Source organism: Pseudorasbora parva, chromosome 5 (genome assembly GCF_024679245.1).
Source record: "Pseudorasbora parva isolate DD20220531a chromosome 5, ASM2467924v1, whole genome shotgun sequence".
Classification (NCBI taxonomy): domain Eukaryota; kingdom Metazoa; phylum Chordata; class Actinopteri; order Cypriniformes; family Gobionidae; genus Pseudorasbora; species Pseudorasbora parva.
The window spans coordinates 50,420,615-50,439,053 of NC_090176.1; the positions used below are offsets into that span (position 1 = coordinate 50,420,615).

The following is an 18,439-nucleotide window of genomic DNA, read 5'->3' on the forward strand; positions in this document are numbered from 1 at the left end:
CTTTCTTTCTTTCTTTCTTTCTTTCTTTCTTGCTTCCTTCCTTCCTTCCTTCCTTCCTTCCATCCATCCATCCATCCATCCATCCATCCATCCATCCATCCATCCATCCATCCAAATAATTTAAACATTCAGGCCAGCCTTTCTCAGGCCTACATCAAAGTTGTCATGACAGATTTACTCATCTATTTCAAGTTATGATTATGTGAATCTGTTTGCCACTTAAAATGTAAATGAATCTTCCCTCTGGGTGTAAAATGGCCAAATATGAATGAACAGTAACCTCACCATCCTCTGGTGTTCCTGCAGGACTCCAAGGCTTATTACAACATCCTGAACCAGGTGGCACCCAAAGGAGACGATGAGGGTGTACCGGCCATCCCTATTGACCTGAGTGGAATACGGGTGAGAACTCACAGCATCAACAGCTCATTCATATGCACATATTCAATCATCACTTTCAAATACATTCATTAAAACTGTGGCTGAATCCACACATATTCGTTTTATTCATGCTGGTGGACCATCATAATGTCACGAGAAAACACCTGAACTCCCTCTAAAACCATTTTAAAAAGCATGGTTAATGCAATTTATAAAGCAATATTCAATAATTTAGTTAACCTTATGAATGAGCTCTTGTCCCCCCCAAACGGATATTTTATCCCCCAGTACCCCCTGTAATTCAAACTATGGTCTCAAACACTCTTCGTTTGTACTTTGACAGGAAAAAGACGACCTGCAGAGAGCCGAGAACATGCTTGGCCAGGCCGACCGGCTCGGCTGCCGACAGTTCGTCACCGCCACAGACGTGGTCCGTGGAAACCCTAAACTCAATCTGGCCTACGTGGCCAATCTGTTCAACAAGTATCCTGCTCTGAAGAAGCCGGAAAACCAGGACATTGACTGGAGCTCTATTGAGGGTGTGTGAATCTGAACGGTGTTTAAAGGGATCGTCCTCCTAAAAAAATGACCATTCTGTCAGCATTTACTCATGCTGTTCTCGGAACGTTAAAGTTACAAACAAACGTTCTGCCAGCATTAATAGTACATTTGTTCAATGATATCTGGTTTATAATAATGTTTATTTATACACAAAGTTGGAAGTTCACAATTTTTTAAATGTAACTACTTTCGGAATGTTCAGAGAAAATTCAAAAGGAACATTCTCATGAAGTTTGCAAAATGGAACGTTCCCTTAACATCTGCATAACGTTTTTAAAAACTGGACGCTTTGAATAGAAAATCAATGGGAACCGAAACTGTGTGGTTCCCAACATATATCTCAAAATCTCAAAAATAGTGTGTTCTCATCCATGCCTTATGTTCTGTCCCCGTCAGGAGAGACCAGAGAGGAACGCACCTTCAGAAACTGGATGAACTCACTGGGCGTTAATCCACGAGTCAATCATCTCTATGTGTGAGTACCGCCTCCAACACGCATCCGGCAGTGCAGAATAAAATTTGATTAAAGTAGAAAAAAATCATAATGTGTGGCTACTAAACCACTATAATAAATATGGAAGCATATTTCTGCCACATAAGTAAAAAAATGCTTTGGTAAATTTTAATTATGACATAAAAAGTAAATTATGACAAACTTAGACATAATTTTGATACATTTTGTCAAAACTTCGATATATGTCAATTTATGCCAGAATTTCAATTTATGTCATAAGTTTGACTTTTTTGACTTACTTCGTAGTTATGACATAAAAAGACAAAATGATGACATACTAATTCATAATTAACATACTAAGTAATCATTTAGATTTTTGTCATTACGACATAAAAAGTTCCTTATGACAAAGATATAATTATGAGATAGTTCATAAGTCATAGTTGACTTAGTGTGTCAAATTTTCAACATGTCAGAACTTTTACTTTTTATGTCATAATTACTAAATCAGAGTTATGACAAAGTCAAAATTCTGACAAAAAAACTTTTTTATCATAACTATCTCAATTATATCTTTGTCATAAGGGACTTATTATGTCACAATGACAAATCTAAAGTACCGTATTATTACTTAGTATGTCAATAATGTTGACTTTTGTCATAATTACTAAGCAATCATTTAGATTTGTCATTATGACATAGATATAATTATGAGATAATTTTGGCTGTCATAATTGACTTTGTCAGAATTTTGACTTTTATGTCATAAATTTGACTTTGTCACAACTCTGACTTACCAATTATGAGATAAAAAGTCACCATTATTATATACTAATTCATAATTGACATAGAAAAAATAATTTAGATTTTTGTCATGACAGTCTCTTATGACAAAAAATATAATAAAGATTAAGTTGTGATAAAATGACTTATGTCATAAATTTGACTTTTTGTCAAAACTCGGACTTACTAATTCTAAAAAAAGTTAACATTATGCCATAATTCCTAATTGACCTACTAAGTAATAATAATTTCGATTTTTGTCATTATGACATAAGTTATTATAATTATAATATAGTTGTGATAAATAAAAAATAAAAAAAATTGCTTCATAATTAAGTTGGTATGTTAGAATTTTGACTTTTTATGCCACCGGCTAATTATGATTTACCAAAGCATGAATTTCTCGTCTGTGGCAGAAGTGAAATTTCAGCAACCAAAAATGTGCAAACATGATTTTCCAGTTTCCAAATCATTGCCTAAAACAGTGACTTTGAACTACAGCTCCTCCGATCGTGCGTGATCGCACAATATCCATCCTAAATAGCATTCAAAAATAGTATTAGTATGTCCCAAATCGTTGTATGTTGAATAGAATATTCCAAAGATTCCCGGATGGTTTACTATGGATCGATGGGCACTCTAACGGCTGATATTACCCACAACCCATTGCGAGCTGGAGGAGGATTCGATTAGAACTACAAACGCGGATAAAAAGCTTAAAAAAACTACAAACATGACGGATGTGCGAGTCAGACGGTTAAGTAGAGTAGTTTAGATAAAGGGGTTTGAGTGACCAACTACCAATATTTAACCTGACAAAAATATATTTATTCAGTGTGGTCCACATTATATTTCACCTGCAGCAGCATTGTGAACTTTTGTAATGACACGTTTGGCCATTAACTTTTAAATGCATCATTACATTTAAACTGCAAACACATGAGGAGAGTCTCTGACCCACAAAGACCCACACATGGCAGATCAACGAGCGGCTACATTTCTCTCCGATACGGTGTCATGAAAAATCCTGTCCCCCTGTGAAATCGTGTCCGCAAGGACCCCAAGAGCGATTCTATTGGCTGAAAGAAATTTTAATAGGTAATCTGTTCAAAGCCTGATTACAATTCTTACACAATCGCGTTTTGATTTTTGCTGTTTAAATTGTGTTAAAATAGTCTTTAATGTCTTACAAAGCATATGTTTCATATATTAGTATTATATAACTGAAGCTATAAGTGCTTATATAAGTACAGTATTGTTCAAAATAATAGCAGTACAATGTGACTAACCAGAATAATCAAGGTTTTTCGTATATTTTTTTATTGCTACGTGGCAAACAAGTTACCAGTAGGTTCAGTAGATTCTCAGAAAACAAATGAAACCCAGCATTCATGATATGCAGGCTCTTAAGGCTGTGCAATTAGTTGAATTAGTTGAAAGGGGTGTGTTCAAAAAAATAGCAGTGTGGCATTCAATCACTGAGGTCATCAATTTTGTGAAGAAACAGGTGTGAATCAGGTGGCCCCTATTTAAGGATGAAGCCAACACTTGTTGAACATGCATTTGAAAGCTGAGGAAAATGGGTCGTTCAAGACATTGTTCAGAAGAACAGCGTACTTTGATTAAAAAGTTGATTAGAGAGGGGAAAACCTATAAAGAGGTGCAAAAAATGATAGGCTGTTCAGCTAAAATGATCTCCAATGCCTTAAAATGGAGAGCAAAACCAGAGAGACGTGGAAGAAAACGGAAGACAACCATCAAAATGGATAGAAGAATAACCAGAATGGCAAAGGCTCAGCCAATGATCACCTCCAGGATGATCAAAGACAGTCTGGAGTTACCTGTAAGTACTGTGACAGTTAGAAGACGTCTGTGTGAAGCTAATCTATTTTCAAGAATCCCCCGCAAAGTCCCTCTGTTAAAAAAAAAGGCATGTGCAGAAGAGGTTACAATTTGCCAAAGAACACATCAACTGGCCTAAAGAGAAATGGGGGAACATTTTGTGGACTGATGAGAGTAAAATTGTTCTTTTTGGGTCCAAGGGCCACAGGCAGTTTGTGAGACGACCCCCAAACTCGTGAATTCAAGCCACAGTACACAGTGAAGACAGTGAAGCATGGAGGTGCAAGCATCATGATATGGGCATGTTTCTCCTACTATGGTGTTGGGCCTATTTATCGCATACCAGGGATCATGGATCAGTTTGCATATGTTAAAATACTTGAAGAGGTCATGTTGCCCTATGCTGAAGAGGACATGCCCTTGAAACGGTTGTTTCAACAAGACAATGACCCAAAACACACTAGTAAACGGGCAAAGTCTTGGTTCCAAACCAACAAAATTAATGTTATGGAGTGGCCAGCCCAATCTCCAGACCTTAATCCAATTGAGAAATTGTGGGGTGATATCAAAAATGCTGTTTCTGAAGCAAAACCAAGAAATGTGAATGAATTGTGGAATGTTGTTAAAGAATCATGGAGTGGAATAACAGCTGAGAGGTGCCACAAGTTGGTTGACTCCATGCCACACAGATGTCAAGCAGTTTTAAAAAACTGTGGTAATACAACTAAATATTAGTTTAGTGATTCACAGGATTGCTAAATCCCAGAAGAAAAAAAAATGTTTGTACAAAATAGTTTTGAGTTTGTACAGTCAAAGGTAGACACTGCTATTTTTTTGAACACACCCCTTTCAACTAATTGCCCAATTGCACAGCCTTAAGAGCGTGCATATCATGAATGCTGGGTCTTGTTTGTTTTCTGACAATCTACTGAACCTACTGGTAACTTGTTTGCCACGTAGCAATAAAAAATATACTAAAAACCTTGATTATTCTGGTTAGTCACATTGTACTGCTATTATTTTGAACAAGACTGTATATAATTCAGAACATGTTTTTGCTCCCATTATAGCAATCAATTAAATATTTTAAATAAATGTTTTGCGTGTGTACTTATTATGGCAATGAATTCATAGTTTATTATTTAGTTATTTTTAAACAATTAATTGTCCAGAACCATGTATAACAACTTTTGATCAGGCATTTAAAACCGCTACCAGCGGACACGATTTCACAGGGGGACAGGAGATTCAACTGAATGGAGGATTTTAACTGTGACAAATCTGACGATGATTGACAGGGCAGATAAACGCTGACGGGATGCTCGTAACTAAGCGACAGAGTCCGTTAAAGATGACGAAGTAGTCCCGACGCTTGCATACTTTTCTGCTACACACTCAAAAGTATATACCTTTTTTGCACAAAAGATGTACATACTTTTAGGACGTAGTATAAGTAGGCAAATTGGGACGCAGCAAATGTCTCAGTTTTCAGATTCTGTTCATTTCATTAAAAATAAATGCAATTATAGCACTAAATAAACATGAATGAACCTCAGAAGGTTTAAGAGAAACAGTAGTCTACAACTACTATAACATCATGAAATGTTATACCTCAAAAAGCCATTCAATGTCCATAAACCAGATAGACAAATTAGCATTTTGATTAATATATACACTATATTAGCTACATATTAATTATATTTTGACATGTCTTCATTATTTTAAAAAAAAAGTCACAAAAGTAAGTTATTACCGAGTAAAAAATAATTATGCCATTAAAAAGTTGATATGAAAACTGCCGTATGTGGATTTAAAATGTTTGTACAACTCTTTTTTTTTGAGTGTTGATTCAATTGAGTAAATTTGTTAAGTTAATTGATTATTAAACTATTTTAAGATTTGGTTTTAGCCAAATGAAAACCACTTTCTGCATGTGATACCGAAGGCTGCTCCAGCAGGGGGCGCTGCGGCGGTGCCTGTTCTCACTGTGGTCCTGTTCTTCTAGGGATCTGGCTGATGCGCTGGTGATCTTCCAGCTGTATGAAAAGATCAAGGTTCCTGTGGACTGGGACAGAGTCAACAAACCGCCGTACACCAAACTGGGCAGCAACATGAAAAAGGTGAAAGAGGTTCATCAGTGAAACGCTTCACTTCAGGCTCCCGCATTACCACAAGTCAGAAAGTCTATATTTTTTAAATGTATAAAATATTTTATGCATATATTTACATATTTTATAAAATTATTTATTTTTTATTCTAAAACATTTTAATTTCTTCTTTATGCTTGACATTTAACAAATAACTTTTTACATTAACGCCTGTTGTCTTTCATTCATAACGCCGTGATGATTTAACGGATATACAGCCTTTCTCTCTCACACACACACGTTTGTTTTTGTGAATTGTGGGGACATTCCATGGGCATAATGGTTTTTATACTGTACAAACCATATTTTCTATCCCCTTACATTGCCCCTAAATCTACCCATCACACACACACACACACACACACACACACACCTAAACCTACCCATCACAGGAAACATTCTGCATTTTTACTTTCTCATAAAAACTCCTCCTGTGTGATTTATAAGCCTTTTGTAAAGTGGGGCCATGGGTAATGTCCTCATATTTCACCCTCTCCTGTAATACCGGTGTCATACACATGGCATTATACACATTTGTGTCCTCATATGTCACAAAAACATGCGCACACACACCATCTGTAACAAAAGTCTGTAAAAAATTTTGAAATAAATATAACATATATATTAGATTAATTATTAGACTTAAAATGATTTAATTTAGTTGCAGGGCAATATTTCTAACTTGCTTAGTTTAAGCAGAAGCTGGAAAAAAGTAATAAGCATAAAAACGTGTCTAATGAGAGTCTCGTGAATGGCAGCTGGAGAACTGTAACTACGCAGTGGAGCTGGGGAAGAAGGAGGCCAAATTCTCTCTGGTGGGAATCGCTGGACAGGATCTGAACGAAGGCAATCGCACGCTCACACTCGCTCTGCTCTGGCAGCTCATGAGGAGGTAGAACAACACACACGCGCGCGCACACACACACACACGCGCGCACGCACACACACACTGTCTCACACACACTCACTGTCACACACACTCAGTCTCGCACACTCACTGTCTCGCACACACTCACTGTCTCTCACACACACACACACACACACACTCACTCACTGTCTCTCGCGCGCACACACACACACACTCACTCACTCACTGTCTCACGCACACTCACACTCACACACACACACACACTCACTGTCTCTCGCACACACACACACACACACTCACTGTCTCACGCACACTCAGTCTTGCACACTCACCGTCTCACACACACACACACACACACACACACACACACACACACACACACACACACACACACACACACACACACACACACACACACACACACACACACACACTCACTCACTCACTCACTGTCTCACGCACACTCAGTCTCACACACTCACTGTCTCGCACACACTCACTGTCTCGCACACACTCACTGTCTCACACAGACACACACAGACACACACTCACTGTCCCGCACACACTCACAGTCTCGCACACACTCACAGTCTCGCACACACTCACAGTCTCGCACACACTGTCTCGCACACACTCTGTCTCGCACACACTCTGTCTCGCACACACTCTGTCTCGCACACTCACTGTCTCGCACACTCACTGTCTCGCACACTCACTGTCTCGCACACTCACTGTCTCGCACACTCTCTGTCTCGCACACTCTCTGTCTCGCACACACTCTGTCTCCCACACTCTCTGTCTCGCACACTCTCTGTCTCGCACACTCTCTGTCTCGCACACTCTCTGTCTCGCACACACTCTGTCTCGCACACACTCTGTCTCGCACACACTCTGTCTCGCACACTCTCTGTCTCGCACACTCTCTGTCTCGCACACACTCTGTCTCGCACACACTCTGTCTCGCACACACTCTGTCTCGCACACACTCTGTCTCGCACACTCACTGTCTCGCACACTCACTGTCTCGCACACTCTCTGTCTCGCACACTCTCTGTCTCGCACACTCACTGTCTCGCACACTCTCTGTCTCGCACACACTCTGTCTCGCACACACTCTGTCTCGCACACTCTCTGTCTCGCACACTCTCTGTCTCGCACACACTCTGTCTCGCACACACTCTGTCTCGCACACACTCTGTCTCGCACACTCTCTGTCTCGCACACACTCTGTCTCGCACACACTCTGTCTCGCACACACTCTGTCTCGCACACTCTCTGTCTCGCACACTCTCTGTCTCGCACACTCTCTGTCTCCCACACTCACTGTCTCACACACACACTCACTCACTCTCTCTCTCTCTCTCTCTCTCTCTCTCTCTCTCTCTCACACACATACTCACACAGTCGCTCTCTCTCTCTCCCAGTCTCTCTCTCTCTCTTGCACACTCACTGTCTCTCTTTCACTCACACACACACTCACTCACTCTCTTTCACACACACACACACACACACACACACACACACACACACACACACACACACACACACACACACACACACACACACACACACAAACACGCACAAACACACACACACACACACACACACACACACACACACACACACACACACACACACACACGTTTTTCATACACACACCTCTCCTCCATCCGTCTGCAGGTACACACTGAATATCCTGGAGGATCTGGGTGATGGGCAGAAGGTCACCGACGACACCATCGTGACCTGGGTGAACGACGCGCTGGCACAGGCGGGCAAAGGCACCATCAGCGGCTTTAAAGTAAGCAGCACACGATTAGAAGCGGCCTTTAAAGTAAGCAGCACACGATTAGAAGCGGCTTTAAAGTAAGCAACACAGGTTTAGAAGCGGCATTAAAGTAAGCAGCACACGATTAGAAGCAAGCAGCACACGATTAGAAGCGGCTTTAAAGTAAGCAGCACAGGATTAGAAGCGTCTTTAAAGTAAGCAGCACAGGTTTAGAAGCGTCTTTAAAGTAAGCAGCACACGATTAGAAGCGGCTTTAAAGTAAGCAGCACACGATTAGAAGCGGCTTTAAAGTAAGCAGCACACGATTAGAAGCGGCTCTAAAGTAAGCAGCACACGATTAGAAGCGGCTTTAAAGTAAGCAACACAGGTTCAGAAGCGGCATTAAAGTAAGCAGCACAGGTTTAGAAGCGTCTTTAAAGTAAGCAGCACAGGATTAGAAGCGTCTTTAAAGTAAGCAGCACAGGTTTAGAAGCGGCTTTAAAGTAAGCAGCACACGATTAGAAGCGGCTTTAAAGTAAGCAGCACACGATTAGAAGCGGCTTTAAAGTAAGCAGCACACAATTAGAAGCGGCTTTAAAGTAAGCAGCACAGGTTTAGAAGCGGCTTTAAAGTAAGCAGCACACGATTAGAAGCGGCTTTAAAGTAAGCAACACAGGTTTAGAAGCGGCATTAAAGTAAGCAGCACAGGATTAGAAGCAAGCAGCACACGATTAGAAGCGTCTTTAAAGTAAGCAGCACAGGATTAGAAGCGTCTTTAAAGTAAGCAGCACAGGATTAGAAGCGTCTTTAAAGTAAGCAGCACACGATTAGAAGCGGCTTTAAAGTAAGCAGCACACGATTAGAAGCGGCTTTAAAGTAAGCAGCACACGATTAGAAGCGGCTTTAAAGTAAGCAGCACACGATTAGAAGCGGCTTTAAAGTAAGCAGCACAGGTTTAGAAGCGGCTTTAAAGTAAGCAGCACACGATTAGAAGCGGCTCTAAAGTAAGCAGCACACGATTAGAAGCGGCTCTAAAGTAAGCAGCACACGATTAGAAGCGGCTTTAAAGTAAGCAGCACAGGTTTAGAAGCGGCTTTAAAGTAAGCAGCACACGATTAGAAGCGGCTCTAAAGTAAGCAGCACACGATTAGAAGCGGCTTTAAAGTAAGCAGCACACGATTAGAAGCGGCTTTAAAGTAAGCAGCACAGGTTTAGAAGCGGCTTTAAAGTAAGCAGCACACGATTAGAAGCGGCTCTAAAGTAAGCAGCACACGATTAGAAGCGGCTTTAAAGTAAGCAGCACACGATTAGAAGCGGCTTTAAAGTAAGCAGCACACGATTAGAAGCGGCTTTAAAGTAAGCAGCACACGATTAGAAGCGGCTTTAAAGTAAGCAGCACAGGTTTAGAAGCGGCTTTAAAGTAAGCAGCACAGGTTTAGAAGCGGCTTTAAAGTAAGCAGCACACGATTAGAAGCGGCTTTAAAGTAAGCAGCACACGATTAGAAGCGGCTCTAAAGTAAGCAGCACACGATTAGAAGCGGCTTTAAAGTAAGCAGCACAGGATTAGAAGCGGCTTTAAAGTAAGCAGCACACGATTAGAAGCGGCTTTAAAGTAAGCAGCACACGATTAGAAGCGGCTTTAAAGTAAGCAGCACACGATTAGAAGCGGCTTTAAAGTAAGCAGCACACGATTAGAAGCGGCTTTAAAGTAAGCAGCACACGATTAGAAGCGGCTCTAAAGTAAGCAGCACACGATTAGAAGCGGCTTTAAAGTAAGCAGCACAGGATTAGAAGCGGCTTTAAAGTAAGCAGCACACGATTAGAAGCGGCTTTAAAGTAAGCAGCACACGATTAGAAGCGGCTTTAAAGTAAGCAGCACACGATTAGAAGCGGCTTTAAAGTAAGCAGCACACGATTAGAAGCGGCTTTAAAGTAAGCAGCACAGGTTTAGAAGCGGCTTTAAAGTAAGCAGCACACGATTAGAAGCGGCTCTAAAGTAAGCAGCACAGGTTTAGAAGCGGCTTTAAAGTAAGCAGCACACGATTAGAAGCGGCTTTAAAGTAAGCAGCACACGATTAAAAGCGGCTTTAAAGTAAGCAGCACACGATTAGAAGCGGCTTTAAAGTAAGCAGCACACGATTAGAAGCGGCTTTAAAGTAAGCAGCACAGGATTAGAAGCGGCTTTAAAGTAAGCAGCACAGGTTTAGAAGCGGCTTTAAAGTAAACAGCACACGATTAGAAGCGGCTTTAAAGTAAGCAGCACACGATTACAAGCGGCTTTAAAGTAAGCAGCACAGGTTTAGAAGCGGCTTTAAAGTAAGCAGCACACGATTAGAAGCGGCTTTAAAGTAAGCAGCACACGATTAGAAGCGGCTTTAAAGTAAGCAGCACAGGTTTAGAAGCGGCTTTAAAGTAAGCAGCACCGGTTTAGAAGCGGCTTTAAAGTAAGCAGCACACGATTAGAAGCGGCTTTAAAGTAAGCAGCACACGATTAGAAGCGGCTTTAAAGTAAGCAGCACACGATTAGAAGCGGCTTTAAAGTAAGCAGCACATGTTTAGAAGCGGCTTTAAAGTAAGCAGCACATGATTAGAAGTGCCGGTGAGGTCCGGCATGACCACTGACCGTTATGATTCTTTAGGACGGATCCATAAGCACCAGCATGCCGGTCCTGGACCTGATTGACGCCATCCAGCCCGGCTCCATCCGCTACGACCTTCTTAAGACAGAAGACTTGACAGATGACGAGAAACTTAACAATGCCAAGTAGGAGAGAGTGCTCACACTGCAAAAAAATATTTTCTTACTTAGTATTTTTGTCTTGTTTTGTCAAAATATCTAAAATATCTTACAGTGAGAAACATTTACAGAAACAGTTTTTTTCTAGGCTTGGTTGTGTTTATGGGGCGCAGTATAACATGTCTTAATACTTCTTCTTTCTTTTTTTAAACGCCGTATTTTTCTTCTATTCTCCCTTTATTCCACACCGCTGTCTCCACTGTGCTTTGAACGGCTTGTTTGCTTCCTGCTTCTATGAAGCCCCTCCCTCTGAAAAACGCAATGGTCTTAGATTGGTCAGATGGCCAAATGTAGTTTCCTGTATTTTTATTGGCTGAAGTGCCAAGCACAGGTTAAGGCCACGCCCCTTCCCATTATGGGCAGAAGTCACATCTGCGGAGACTAGCGAGGGTTTATGATGTCACCAACCCAGGAAGAAGCTCGTTGTAGTCCAAACCGGCCATTTTTGTAGGCAATAAACTGCCGTAGCTTTAAAAGACAATATCTCTGTTTGCATTGAACTTTCAGCGCTGTAACTTTGCAGATACTGTTTATGCTCAAGCAGCAACATTACACACTAACTAAAGATAAAAAAGTCAAATCGCATGCAACCACACCTTTAAAATAAGCAAAATAATCTCGTTTTCTGTTTGAATTAAGATTATTTTGCTTACCCCATTGGCACATTATTTATCTTATTTTAGGCAAAAACTCTCTTCCTTTTGAGTTATTTTTTCCCCAAAACAAGACAATTACTTTTTCTTGTTTAGTAAATACTTCTTGTTTTAAGAATTTTTAGATGTTTGGACTAAAACCAGACAAAAATACTAAGTAAGAAAAGCATTTTTTTCCAGGGCATTTGCATATTATGAATATTCAATGAACCTGTGCTGACCTGTGTTCTGTTTTTAAGGTACGCCATCTCCATGGCGAGGAAGATTGGAGCCCGTGTGTATGCGCTGCCGGAGGATCTGGTGGAGGTGAAGCCGAAAATGGTGATGACGGTGTTCGCCTGTCTCATGGCTCGAGGAATGAGACGAATCTAGAAGCCATCGGCCACTTAAACAGGATCACACACGAGCGTCTGAATACCTTTTATATTTCCTTTATACAGTCAAGCCAACATTTAGTCAGACACCGTCAACATTTCCTTGCATTATCACAGTTTATTCGCTATAACTTAGAAAATGGTAAACAGGGTCAGAACAAATTCATCTCGATAATGTCAGATAACTTTGTATACAATCAGCTGTTAAATTTACCAACACAATTAGATAATACCAGTTTAGGTCAACCAATGACCAAGCAATGCTTCAATTTGTTCAGCCTGTGCTGTCAAAGGTCGCATTTGCAATTAAAGAAAAAACACTTAAAAGGGTGGTTGATTATGATTAGTCTTTTTTAACATTAGTTAGTGTGTGAGGTTGCAGCTTGACCATAAACAACATCTGCAAAGTTACGACGCTTAAAGTTCAAAGCAAAGGGAGATATTTTCTTTTAAAGCAATTGCTTTATAAGGACTACAACAAACGGCTAGTAGGGAGTCGGGACTACACAAGCTTCCCCCCGGGTTAGTGACATCACTGAAATTTACATAAAAAACATTTACATAAACCCCGCCCCCGGGAACACACAACAAAGGGGGTGAGTTCATCATGACAAAATATGCTAATCAATGACTTGAAGATAGTTACTGGTTAAACTCGTAACTCACAGCAGTTCAAATCGTTAAAAGGCTAAACAGTTTCATTGCGTGTCTGCTTGAGGTCATCAGAGCTGCTAACATGAGCTCTTGAAGCTCCGCCCCTTGAGCGGCAGCTCATTTGCATTTAAAGGGACAAACAAAAACAGCGCATTTTTGCTCAGCCTCAAAAAGTGACAACTTCACATACACACTCTGTGGACATCAGAGACTTATTTTTCATCTTGTACAATCAACCTCCCCTTTAAGCAAAACATGGTTATGTCAAAGTGTCTGAATCATTTTAGTCCCAAAGTTTTACACATTTTACTGGTAGTCACTGTATGAAAAATGTTTGGGTATATTTTGCCCTCCTCACTTACATACATGAACTATAGTGTCCTGCACACACTAGTAAAACATTATATCTGGTGTCTGAATAATTTTTGGTTTGACTGTCTTCCTGCCTTAATGCAAATAACCTGCTCTTAACACTTAGATGTTTAATCAAATAAATCTATTAGGTTGCCAAGGAATCTGAATGAACGACATTGGATCTTCTTTAACCTCTAGATAAACGGGCCTAACCCTCAAGTTGAAGAGGGTCAAAGGTCACGTCTGTATGTCTTTTTGGGCACTGTGTGCGTATGGAGAGAAATAAAGTCAGGCCAGTTTTACTCTTTCGAATGTTCAGGTACTTGATATGAATTATCTTTAACTTCACATGCTCAGACTTCACTAGTTCTGAATGAAATGCTGGAATGTCAGTGTGCAAATAAAAACTGGATATTTTTTAACTCGAGTGATTGTGCTTGTTTTAGATTTCATAAAACTCATTTCAGCTAACGACTATTATGTGTTAATCCAGTTTTTAATCGTAACCATTTACAATAAGTAATGGGTCATGAACCGAGAAACCAACATTTCCTTTTGACATTAAAGAATATCCTGTAACTTCCTTGTTAGTCCAAAAACAGCTTTAATTGTAACCAAGCCCAAAGAACGACTCCCTCAGAAGAAGATCAACGGCCATTTTACCAGTGTAACTTTGGCCCCGCCCACTGGAGTGTTAGTGAGATGACGAGGAGAGACGAACGGACTAAAAATAACATCACCTTCCAACGGATCCTAAAGCTAGGAATGTACTGATTTATCTCAACAATGTGAATGTCTCAGCTGAGCATTATTTATTTGTGTTCGCTACATTTCACTGTGGATTCTTTGGTAAATCAGTCGCAGTTTCGGCACGCTTGGTAAACAGACTTTCACAATATGGACTTGACAGGAACGCCACAACATGTGCGCCACACAAAGAGTGACCGTGTTCATTCTTATGCCTGATCTGAGACCAGTGATTTCTAAAATGATTCATGTACAGTACACTGTAAAAAAAAATATATATGGACGTAGTGTCCATGACATCACTCGTAGGGTATATACAGCAATCCTTAAGTTAAATTTACTACTTTTTAATACCTGTTTTACTACCTTCAGAATATTTTTTAAAACCATCACGACACTGAATTGCAAGTGTTAATCAGCGACCTTTCTATTATTTACACAGATTTTGACATATAACATACAAAAAAGAATAGATTTAGAATCGACACCAGGAGGAAATAAGGTTAATAAGGAGGTTATAAGTTATCATTCTGACACAGTAAAAAACATCTCAACATTCACAAAGGTTGGTTAAGGAGATAATTACACATTTGATTTCAATTAATAATTGGTAAATCAGCAATTCAATTATTTAGTGTTTTTTTTCCAACAACAAAACTTGAGCCAAATATTACATTTCTATAACTGTGATAAGTTGCTGAATTTAACAAAATACTAAAAACTAGTGCGGTCAATCGATTAAAAACTTTAACTAGATTAATCACACATTTTTCTGTGATTAATCACAATAAAATAAATGTTTTTGTACGTTTTTAATATATTTTTTAATATAATAATTTCACAGTTAATCAAATAATGTACAAACAACATAAAGACAGCATATTTTAAATACTTGTTTAAATGGCATCTTTTTATGAATGAAGGTCAGTATTAGGGATGCATGATATTATCGGCACGACATCGGAATCGGCCGATAAACGCTTAAAATATAAAAATCGGCATCGGCCGATATGAAAACATTATGCCGATATGCCTTGCCGATATGATAACGTGTTGATATGCGCCTGCAATAACTCACGTGTGCAAGGAGTGCTACAGCGATAAGATCATGTCAGCACTGCGGTCATTCTTCAAGTGAAAACAAGAAAATACATTGCATGTACAGTGATTTATATTGACTGTTTTTAAATGCTGCCTTGAATTTGTGAATGCACGTACAGAAGGACGTGACCGTCAGCAGCAGATTTGCCACGTTTTCACAACAAAACTAGCCCAAAACAAGCCCAATCGCGTCTCCCCACTCTCTAGCGCGTGCGGCAGCCTCCACAGCAGCAGAAGCTCCTCCAGGTCCTAGTGCCCGCCCGCTAGAAATAAACAAATCAGTAATGATGTCATAATCACAAGCATGACACTTGTAAATTAAATACTTTTATATACAGTGTATTAATCTGTAATAAAATTTTACGAAATGGATGATGAAAAATAATCCAAGGAGCTCTACAGTAATTGTAGAATTAAAAGACAGCATCAGTGGATGTCATGCCACCCCCACTTCATGTGCACAAACGTTAAATCCCAAAATACAATATTTAGGTTACAGCTGCATCTGGGGTGAAAAATTACTGACTTTATTATTGTTATTTTCAGAGCTTTTAATATACTCTTATCATAAAAAGAACTTTATTAACATTTATTTATCTTCAACAAGAATCCTTTTAGTAAGGATACCTCAGAAATCTGAAACCAGAATGAAAAAAAAATAGTTTTTACTCAAAATGGTGTTGTTTCCAAACAAAGGGAAAAAATAAACATATATCGGCTTCGGCCAAAATGAGCTGAAAAATATCGACATATCGGATATCGGCAAAAATCCAATATCGTGCATCCCAAGTCAGTATTACTGATATTAATACAGCAACTGATTTTTTTTATTTTTTTTTACATTTATTATTAGGCTTCAAAAATATAACCGTTTTTAATTTAAGTAAACTAAAAACAATGCTAACATAAACCCCTAATAAATGTCATGTTTACTCCTGCCCTTCCTGCCTTAACAGTTAGGAAATATACAGATATTTAATAAAGTTATCAAAGTTATATGCAGTCTGCACTGCATAAACTATAAATTAAAGAGTTAATCCTTATTAAAGCTACAAAAGTTATTTAGTCAAAATCAGCGAGTCCTTTTCTCTGTTCCCTTTGTTCTTTAACTTTACTGACAGGAAGCTTTGGCTGCTGTCCCTTTAAGAGCAGACAGACACGCGGATCTCACTGTTTACTGTCTACGGATCGCGCCTCATTCTCTCACAACTCTTTTTGTTCATTTTAGACTTTATATAAATCATTTAAGATTGCTCTAATGAGGATAGTCGTTGAAGATATGCCTTGAAGCAAGTCTAAAATAAAACGTAAGCCAGCCACTTCTGTTGAGCACGCTGTGTGCCGAATGATGATGCCGAACGACCGCTGAATATGACGTCAGCATCAAACATACGTTGAGACGGAGACGAAAGATCTTTGATTATGTGCCCAGATATGCTGCTAAAGCCCATATTTAAACGAACTAACGCGAACGCAGACACCTGATAGTCTGAAAAAATAATACCTAATTTGGAAAAAAATAATACCTCTGAGACCACATTTAACACTTTTAATGACCTCAAATTTGACAATTTTGATTTATCACTTTTTAATACTTTTTAGGACACCCTGTAGATTTATGAAGAGCAATATTTAGCCTAAAGTCGGTTGCCCTTTTGGCCGCACGTCACTCCCAGATAACCGAAAAAAGGGCAAATAGGTGGGATGTGGGAGGAGCTGAGATGCCTGCTTGCTAAAACCACACCCACCTAGCTCCACCTGTCACTCAAGTGGCCACACCCTTAATTATACAGAACTTTAAGGCTCAATATAATGTCAACAAATGAGTTATAATAACAATTCACACACTCACCGTTGTCATGAAGGGCAAAATTTGCTGTACAGACCAAAACCACAATTTGTACCATACTGTAAACATGTTTTTTTGTACTGTAAAATTGGGCATTTTAACAAGGAGCTCAACCTGATTCTGATCCTTCTGGAGCGGGAGCCTGTCTCTAGTGGCCAGTCGATGAACTGCAGTTTAAGTCACTTCCGTATTGGATTCAAGGGGGACTGCAGGAGGTTGTGTGTGTGTGTGTGTGTGGGTCACTCCATTCACACACTAAACATGTCTGTGATCGGCTACAATGCTCATCACTGCTCTCTCGAAAACTTGTAGCATGTATCAACTCTTAATAGTAAATACATGCTACAAGTTTTCAAGAGAGCTCCACATATCATACTAGCTATTTCATATGCAAAGATGTCAGCCAATCACAGCAGTGGGCGTTTACACTAAAGTCTCACAGAAGACACGCCCCTTTAAACAGAGCTTTCAAATCAAAGGCTAAAATCTGGGTAGAAAATGTCTTTTATTTCTAAATTATGACCATTTTTAATGCAAAACTGCACCCTGGGAAACATTATAAATTAATGAAGTTCATGAGCCCTTTAGGTAATGTTAGTTAATGCATTAACTAGCAATGCATTCGTTATGGTGTATATTAATCTATAAAAATACAACTGTTCATTGTTAGTTAGCTCAGTTCCATTAAATTATATGTAACTTTTGATTTTAATGTATTAGTTTTCATTTATTCAATAAAAAATAAATGTAGTCTGCATATGGGCATTTTAAAATGTAATATATTCTAATTACTAGTACTTCATTTTTGCAGTCTGATTATGTAATGAAAAAAATACCACTTTATTAGTTATCTAGTTGACGGTTTATAAAGTCCTAAAAATGTAAACTATCCTGTTATCCATCTCTAAACTTACGAGTGTCTTAAACTCCGTGGACCTGTACAGGGTCGGGAATGACATCGTCATGTATTTACTTTCCATTTTAAATGTCTGTGGAGGAGCTCTGATCATATGTGGCTCCATTTGAAAGCTTAGAGTCTCGTCTTTCTGGAGATATGCATCACTGCGGCATTTGTTTTACACAAAGTAATGTATTTACACTAAATT

General features: G+C 39.3%; 1 protein-coding gene across 1 annotated transcript in view; it reads left to right on the forward strand.

The window, feature by feature from the left end:
- Positions 1 to 14,063, forward strand: part of lcp1 (lymphocyte cytosolic protein 1 (L-plastin)) — a 37,727-nt gene extending 23,664 nt beyond the window's left edge. Inside the window, exons 9-16 of the mRNA XM_067444656.1 lie at positions 307 to 402; positions 725 to 920; positions 1,339 to 1,417; positions 6,027 to 6,141; positions 6,927 to 7,060; positions 8,717 to 8,837; positions 11,444 to 11,568; positions 12,494 to 14,063. Coding sequence (XP_067300757.1) covers positions 307 to 402; positions 725 to 920; positions 1,339 to 1,417; positions 6,027 to 6,141; positions 6,927 to 7,060; positions 8,717 to 8,837; positions 11,444 to 11,568; positions 12,494 to 12,626 — 999 coding nt within the window. The 3' untranslated portion in view covers positions 12,627 to 14,063. The remainder of the gene's footprint in view (positions 1 to 306; positions 403 to 724; positions 921 to 1,338; positions 1,418 to 6,026; positions 6,142 to 6,926; positions 7,061 to 8,716; positions 8,838 to 11,443; positions 11,569 to 12,493) is intronic.
- The last annotated feature ends 4,376 nt before the right edge of the window (positions 14,064 to 18,439 follow it).